The following is an 8,503-nucleotide window of genomic DNA, read 5'->3' as shown; positions in this document are numbered from 1 at the left end:
AAAAATTGTTCAAATCACACATTTTGAGATTGTCATTTTTGAAATCTCATGTTTTGAAAGCGCAAAACCAAATTGACCGTAAAGCATAATCCCTAGACTTTTTGATATTCACAAAAAAATGCCATGTTTCCTTTCCTTTTATCTTATTGAAATATCTGTTTTGTACGTTTTGGAGGAGCCATCTGATAGTCAGATGCTTGGGATGCAAGATGGTCTACGAACTCCTGGGGTTTGTCTCTTCTTGGTCACTTGGGTTTATATTGCTTTGCATAAAGTTTCACTCTTACTAAAACGTAACTTGTGTAATACCTTGGAACCAAACTCTTGTCTCATTTGTTGAAATAAGTAGAAGGGCCAAGTAGTTTACTGAAGGGCACTAGTTAGTTCGAATTCCAAAAATGTTGTAGTCCAACTCCAGGACCTTGAAGAAGCTTTTCAGCTGATGCAACACAAAATGCCTGCCAACAATTACCATTGCACCATAGATACTCCAATGAAAGTACATAAAAAAACTTTATGGGTGTTGTGTCTGTTGTCGCTAGTTGGTGTCGGTGCTCGAGATTTTATCCCAATGTCTATGATTTATAAATAACAAAAGTAGTTTATTTGTAAAATGAGAAATATATAAGGATAGGTAGCTAGTGACTGGAATTGAGTGAGAAAAATAAAGCTTGCTAAAGGGCTGAGATTACTTCTAGAGTATTTGTCAGCTAGGTTTCAAATTCTTTTTTGGTGGATGGCTATCAAATAAGCTTGAGATGCTAAGTTACATATGATCATTTTTGCAGGTGAGTAGCCAAAGGCTGTCTGTTGGGATGACACTGAAAACACTGAGGTTGCCTAAGCCTGGTGAGATGCTTTTATCTGTCCATGGCTCACCCCTTGGTGTCTACAAGGAAGATAACATGGAAGCCATAAATGGTATGAAGAGTATCTATATCTGCTCTTATTCATTATCTCATCACTGCATCGAGGGGACATGCTTGCTATATCATCAAGAAATTTGATATGGTCTAAGAAATACCAAATTCACCTAGTTTTTTTTGTTTGTTTTTACCTCACTGATGCTGTGGCAAATGTGTTTCCCTTATCAATGTGAATTGAGTAGGCTGATTTAGTGTACTGGAGGGGACACCGCGTCCTTAAATCTAGGATTATTGGGTTCAATAATGCTATTTAGGTGGTGCTTGTTGCTTTTTAATTGAAAAAGTGTTCTGATATGGCATAAATGTTAAAGTAGAGTTTTAGGTGTTTTATACTAAAATTGTTTGTTAATGCTAAAAATAAGGCAAAAAGCAAACCCAAAGAGCATTATCAACCAAACCCGTCATGTCTTAGTTTTGTTCTGACGTGTGAACTGTTGTGCAGAGTCAGAAGAGGGCTGACCAGCTTCAATTCATTTGGTCAATTCATTGTTCAATAATATTCAAAAACTTACGAATCCAAGACCTCTTGAATGTACTCTTGTCATTGTACCAATGACTGTTCCAATAGCTGAAATTGTTCTTTTATTTCAATGCATGCACAGCTACCTTTGTATTGAGGTTTTGAGTAAATAGTAGTCTTGTATTTCTTGTTTGTGTGGCTTCATGCGATTCTTCTTGGTACTACCTACGGCGCCATGCTAAGAGTTGTGTATTTGGGGATGTTGCAGGGCCATGGCGAGAGTTATTGTTGAATTGGTTTTGTAGCATTACGTTTAGGCTCATGTATTTTTTTGCCTTCAGATGTTATTTGAAAGGGTATAAACTCATTGGAAAGCTTTTAACTTCATGCGGTGTTCTCTTTGATGTGCCCTGGACATCTTCACGACATTAAACATGGTTCTGTGATAGTGTGATGTCCCATGATGGTGGTATGTGTTGCAATCTGATGAACAGATGGCTAAAAAGAGGATGCACTGATGATGAATGCAATGCAATAGTCGATAAAGATCACCTTTTCTGCAAGCTTAGATTCGAGATTCACTTCCAACATGTTTGGAATTGTGTTTGAGAAATAAATTTTTTAATAGCTTGTTTGTCGATAGACGCTTTTTGGTAAAAGCGTCATTTTTAAGCTTTTGCTAAAAGTGCGTTTTGGCAATTTTTTGACTCTTAAAAGTGCTTTTACTTTTTTTTACCAAATCGGTATTTTTTTTTTTTAAAACAGATTTTTTGAGTGTTAAACGCACTTTTAAGTTCTTCAAATACACATTCAAACATGCTCTTAGGCTTAGTGAATTACTCCGATCAATAACGATAAGATTGAAAGATTGACCAAACTTGACAAGATTAATAGTTTCATCGAACGTCGAATCAATTGTGATACGATTGAAGGTATGATTCAACTTTTTGAATTTTGTATCATCTTGATGCATCAGATCTGTCCAACAATCAATGGTCATTAAGTTTATATTTATTTATATATTTTGTCATATAATATTGAATTATATATTTTGTACATATCATATGATATACAAATAAAAAAACAATTGTGAAGACATTTTGTATATATTACATCATATATACGAAAACATTTACAATAAAAAAAAAATCGTACAAACCGATATATGAATAATAATAATAATAATAAAAAATTAAAGATACCATTAGCGGCGACAAAGAAATGTCGTTGCTGATAGTTGCTTTAATTGGCGCAAAGGCTGAAATATTTAAGCGTTTTCTCTTCTCCCTTTCCAATCGACTGATTCTTTCACTTTCCCTTTGATTTTCTTTCTTTCTTTTGTTTTGATGGACTCTCTGTCTCTTTCGTTGCAGAAGTAGAGAAGAAAACCAAATCAGGTAAATTTCTTCCCTCTTCTATTTCTCTCTGTTTCGGTAATGCGCTTATTTTCTCTCCAATTTTGCATTTTCCCCATATTTTGCTTCAAATCCTGAGTAATTTGAAAGATTAAACTTCTGATTGATATGCCCAGAGGGTGATTGTGTGTTACTGTGAGTATCCATTTGTAGATTGAGCAAATTTTTGTGAATTGTAGATTAGGGTTTACTAATCCAATCCTGTTTAGAATTTGGAGGTTTAGACTCGTGCGAATATTTGATGCATGAGTGCCCCTACTATGCGGTCGGTCTGTAAAGCCAGCCTTTTGCAGCACCCAATACAAATGTGACACGTATGGGAAGCACAACTTATGGAATAGGATCGAAAACACGGGATTTCTTCTTCATCCCACGCAAGTCTCTGCGTTCTTCTTTATTCTTCTTCATCTTTCTTCCTCTTTGTTTCCTCTTCTACTTTCTCTTTTTTCTCTCTTTCCTCTTCCCTCTCCCCTCACGGATGGCCGGAACCCAATTGGAAAACCCATCACCCAACGGGCCAAATCCACCCCTACTGGAACCCAATTGGAAAACTCATCACCCAACCTGCCATTTACGACCTTCACTTTGCCGTACCCATGGCTGGCGCCATCCTCAACACAATCAGCATTTTGCTTATCCTTTTCAGACGACTCTCTCTCCATTTTCACCTTTGGGTTGCTCTCCATTTTTGGTTCCATGGAAAGTCTAATAAATTCATTGAACCCAATCACCCAAACATCTAATAAATTCAATAAACTAGTTCTTGCAAATATCAGATGGGCGTTCAACAAACTGTTTGAGAAAATTTTGGTTTTTTTTTTTTTTTTTTTTTTTTGTGGAAAGTTGGAAACGATAGTGACCCATGTGGGTCACGGTAGAGCAACCGTGGGTTCAGCCGGAGACAGAGAGATGGTTGCCACCAGTATTCAACCATCTCCGGCAACCAGAATCTATGTCTCCGGTCGAACCCAACTCCATGGGTAGAGAAAAGTTCTTGCTTTGATTGAATTTGAAGCTTAAGACTTTCGTCTGTTTGAATTGATTCTGGGTTTTGTTGGAATTTCTGGGTGATTTCTCTGTGATGGAATTTCTTTGTGATTTCTCTGTTCGAATTCCAGGAGGTTCTGCCAAAAGAAATCTAACCGATTTTGCTACTCAGTGGATGTGGTGGGTGAATGGTGGGAGAGAAAGAGGAAAAAATATTTTCGGTGAAGATGAATGAACCAGAGAAGAAGAAGAGAGAAGAAGAGAAAGTGGGAGAGAAAGAGAAGAAGAGGAAAAAATATTTTCGGTGAAGATGAATAAACTAGAGAAGAAAAGAGAGGAGAGAAAGTGGGAGAGAAAAAAATTCAATGTTTTTTATCCTGTTTTATTATGTGCAACTATCTGATGTGTACTCATTGTATTGGTTGCTGCAAAAGACAACTTTAACAGCCGACCGCATAAGAGGTTTTCCCTTGATGCATTGTTCCTCAACAGAATGCAGAATCTAATATAATATCTAATCTAATATCTAATATTTATATATAATAGGAGAGTTTTAGACAAGAGAGTCTAAGCGTTTGACATGTGGCATTCTATTTATCTGACAAATCATTATATTAAATGAAATTATGCGTTTGAATTTTTTTAAGTTTTAAGTAGAATAGGCTAATATCATGACATGTGTCATTCCATTTAAAATCAAAACACGTGTTTTTTTTCTTTCAAACTACCCTCTTTCTCAATCTCAACTACCATATCTAATCTAAACATTAATATATATATATATATAATGTAATTTAATCTAATCTAATCTAATCTAATCATCATCATATATATAAAAGCGGAGTTTTGATGTAGAGAGGCTAATATTGTGACATGTGGCATCTTTTTATAAAGACAACTGTCTATATTTAAGTGTAAAACAAACATTTAGTCTTTTTATGAAGACAACAATCCATGTTTAAGGGTAAAACAAATGTTTAGTTTTTTTTTTTTTTTTAACCAAAACAAAGCTTTGGTGAAATGTTGTACCTTCACTTATTTTGAAAAAATAACTTATCCAATATTATATATAATATGAGAGTTTTCGACAAGAGAGTCTAAGAGTTTGACATGTAACATTCTATTTATCTATATTAAATGAAACTGTGCATTTGAATTTTTTTAAGTTTTAAGTAGAATATGCTAATATCATGACATGTGTCATTCCATTTAAAATCAAAACAATGTTTTTTTTCAAACTACCATCTTTCTCAATCTCAACTGCCATATCCAATATTATATATAATAGGGGAGTTTTAGACAAGAAAGTCTAAGAGTTTGACACGTGGCATTCTATTTATCTGACAAATCATTATATTAAATGACGAGAGAGTCTAAGAGTTTGAATTTTTTTAAGTTTTAAGTAGAATATGCCATATCTAATCTAAACATTATATATATGTAATCTAATCTAATCATCTAGTCATCTAATCATCATCATATATATAAAAGCGGAGTTTTGACAAGCTAATATTGTGACATGTGGCGTCTTTTTATGAAGACAATTGTCTATGTTTAAGTGTAAAACAAACGTTTAGTCTTTTTATGAAGACAATGGTCCATGTTTAAGGGTAAAACAAACGTCTAGTTTTTTTTTTTGTTTTTTTTAAACCAAAACAAGCTTTGGTGAAACATTGTACCTTCAGTTATTTTGAAAAAATAACGTATCCAATAAATAGTAAATCAAACCTCTTTCAAAACATCGTATCTAAATCAAACCTCTTTCCCATACCTCTCTCCTCACTCTGCTTCTCCTAAACGTCTATGGCATGCGGTTATTCCAATATAAAGCATCTCAACTATGGAGAAGAAGATGGCTTCGGGATGTTCTACATGGCACAGGGGACCTCCATGCCTGAATTCCCACAACCAACAACTAATACACGCTCCCCACTATAACTCTCACCGGATTTGTAGTCACAAGCATGCATGACGTCGCCACCAAACTCTTCAAAGCCTTCAAACTTCAGCACTACTTTCTCTGCGTTCTCACCGTTGGCTGGCCACCACAAGCCACCGGCAAATGTTCTCAACTTGATCTCCATGGTCGTTTGAACGGCTTTCTCTATTGGTTTGGATCCTCCACAAACCAAAAGTTTTGGCATACTTAGCAGACTGCACTATTTCATTGAAGTGTTTCGCGTAAGATTCAAGGTAGTCGATAAACTAATATTTTGTGGGATTCTCCGAAAACTCCTCCAGGAATGGAAAGTTGGGTAGTTGGCAAAATTGTTTGGGGAGATGAAGCTAGCTTGAGGCGATCATACGTTTGGTTTTGCCACAGAGAGGCAAAGCAAAAGCAATTAGAAATTAAAAGAGAAAGAAAAAGATGAACCATCATGATTTGGCTCTCATCCAATTGAGTTTTGAAGGTTTCCATTTTTTTTCACTTAAATAAATTTGGATTTTTAGTTTTTTAAAATTCTTTGTGATGTATATTTCAGTAGTTGTTGGTGTCAATTTGATTAGGAAAATTACTCTTTTCAAATTCGTCAGTTTTGAACTTGGTTTAAAACACCATGTTTTACACTTTTACTCTAACACCACTTCCCCTCTTTTTCACACATAGAAATTTGGATTTTTTTTTCTTTTTTCTTTTTTGGTGATGTATATTTCGGTAGTTGGTGCCAATTTGATTAAGAAAATTACTCTTTTCAAATTCGTTACTTTTGGACTTGGTTTAAAACACTATGTTTCACACTTTTACTCAAATACCACTTCCCCTATTTTTCACGTATAGAAATTTGGATTTTTTTTTTTTTTTTTTTTGTGATGTATATTTCGGTAGTTGTTGGTGCCAATTTGATTAAGAAAATTACTCTTTTCAAATTTGTTTTGGACTTGGTTTAAAACACCATGTTTCACACTTTTACTCAAACACCACTCCCCCTCTTTTTCACGTATAAAAATTTGGATTTTTCTTTTTCTTTTTTTTGGTGTATATTTCGGTAGTTGTTAGTGCCAATTTGACTAAGAAAATTACTCTTTTCAAATTTGTCAGATTTTGACTTGGTTTAAAACACCACGTTTCACACTTTTACTCAAACACCACTTCCCCTCTTTTTCACGAATAGAAATTTAGATTTTTTATTTTTATTTTTATTATTTTTATTCTATTCTTCATTTGTGATGTATATTTCGGTAGTTGTTGGTGCTAATTTGATTAAGAAAATTACTCTTTTCAAATTCATTTTGGACTTGGTATAAAACACCATATTTCACACTTTCACTCAAACACCACTTCCCCTCTTTTTCACGTATAAAAATTTGAATTTTGTTTTTTGTTTTTTGTTTTTGTTTATCATTCTCTTTTAACACGGCCTGCAAATGTAAAGTAACCTACATTTAACAAACAAAATACATCCTCATGAATCTCTATTGATTAGGGAAAGAAACTGAAAATTCGTCGAAGTTAAGGGTGAGACAAATATATTTAAGAGTTCAACGCAAAACTTACATTCGAAATGTAAATCTGACATTTAGTTTAAAACTTACATTTAATGAGAGAGAATTTTGTATTTGAGTAAAAGTATGAAACATGGTTTTTTAAACCAAATCCAAATCCCCCTTTCCTGCTTTGAATTAAAAAAAAAAAAAAAAAAAAAAAAAAAAAAAATCCAAATTTCTATACGTGAAAAAGAGGGGAAGTGGTGTTTGAGTGAAAGTGTGAAATATTGTGTTTTAAACCAAGTCCAAAACGAATTTGAAAAAATTAATTTTCTTAATCAAATTAGCACCAACAACTACCGAAATATACATCACATATGAATTTTCACCCTTAACTTCGACAAATTTTCAGTTTATTTCCCTAATCAATAGAGATTGATGATGTATTTTGTTTGTTAAATGTAGGTTACTTTACATTTGCAGGCCGTGTTAAAAGAGAATTAATAACAAACCATTTGTTTATTTATTTTTTTGTTGTTATGTGTTAGTTTTTGTGCTAACTTTTATATTATTTTTTAACTTCTGTTCTAAAAGTAGTTTCATTTATTATTATATATTGAGATTTGAGAAGATGTTTTAAAAAAAAAATCTTTATTTGACAAGACTTTTTTGTATACATATGAATTTAATTGAAACCAAGAAAGTACACATAAATTAAATTAATTTATTTTCTATTATATTACTATTTTTCATTTTTCTGCAACAAATACAAAAAGTCAATTAATTTATGTTATATTAATATTAATTTCGATTAAGTTCTGAAAATTGTATTTGCAGATCGTGTTGAAAGAGAATGTAAAGTAACGTAGTAGAGAACGATAAATAATCCATTTGTTTATTTTTATTATATGTGGCTCTATGCTCTGAATTCCATTTTTTGTCCTTATTGGTTGATTTAATTTTTATATATATTACTTTTTCGCTTTTTGTCTAAAATTAGTTTCTTTTATGTTATAATTAAATCGATCACTTATTTTACTAATTGGTTTATGTTTAAGATGACTAGGATAAGTATTAGAATATCATCTTTAAGAATCATGTGTTATCTAGCCTACTAAATTTAGTTTCGATTTATCCATTACAACTGCTCTAACAACCGATCGAGAATATATATAAAATTCTAATCCATATTGCAACGCATTCCATGCATGTGAATGTAACTTTTTTTTTTTTACTTTTTGTTTTATTTATAATTTTTAGATTTTGTTCATCCATTTTAATGAAGATTT

The 8,503-nt window shown here is 32.8% G+C and overlaps 1 protein-coding gene across 1 annotated transcript in view; it reads left to right on the top strand.

Moving 5' to 3' along the window:
• Window positions 1-1,578, top strand: part of LOC132165950 (uncharacterized) — a 4,106-nt gene extending 2,528 nt beyond the window's left edge. The window contains exons 5-7 of the mRNA XM_088511938.1: window positions 176-229; window positions 789-921; window positions 1,369-1,578. Coding sequence (XP_088368064.1) covers window positions 176-229; window positions 789-921; window positions 1,369-1,385 — 204 coding nt within the window. The 3' untranslated portion in view covers window positions 1,386-1,578. The remainder of the gene's footprint in view (window positions 1-175; window positions 230-788; window positions 922-1,368) is intronic.
• The last annotated feature ends 6,925 nt before the right edge of the window (window positions 1,579-8,503 follow it).

Source organism: Corylus avellana, chromosome 11, assembly GCF_965113065.1.
Source record: "Corylus avellana chromosome 11, dhCorAvel1.hap1.2, whole genome shotgun sequence".
Taxonomy (NCBI): Eukaryota; Viridiplantae; Streptophyta; class Magnoliopsida; order Fagales; family Betulaceae; genus Corylus; species Corylus avellana.
Note: the sequence above shows the minus strand (reverse complement) of the source record. Positions and strands in the feature narration are given on the sequence as shown.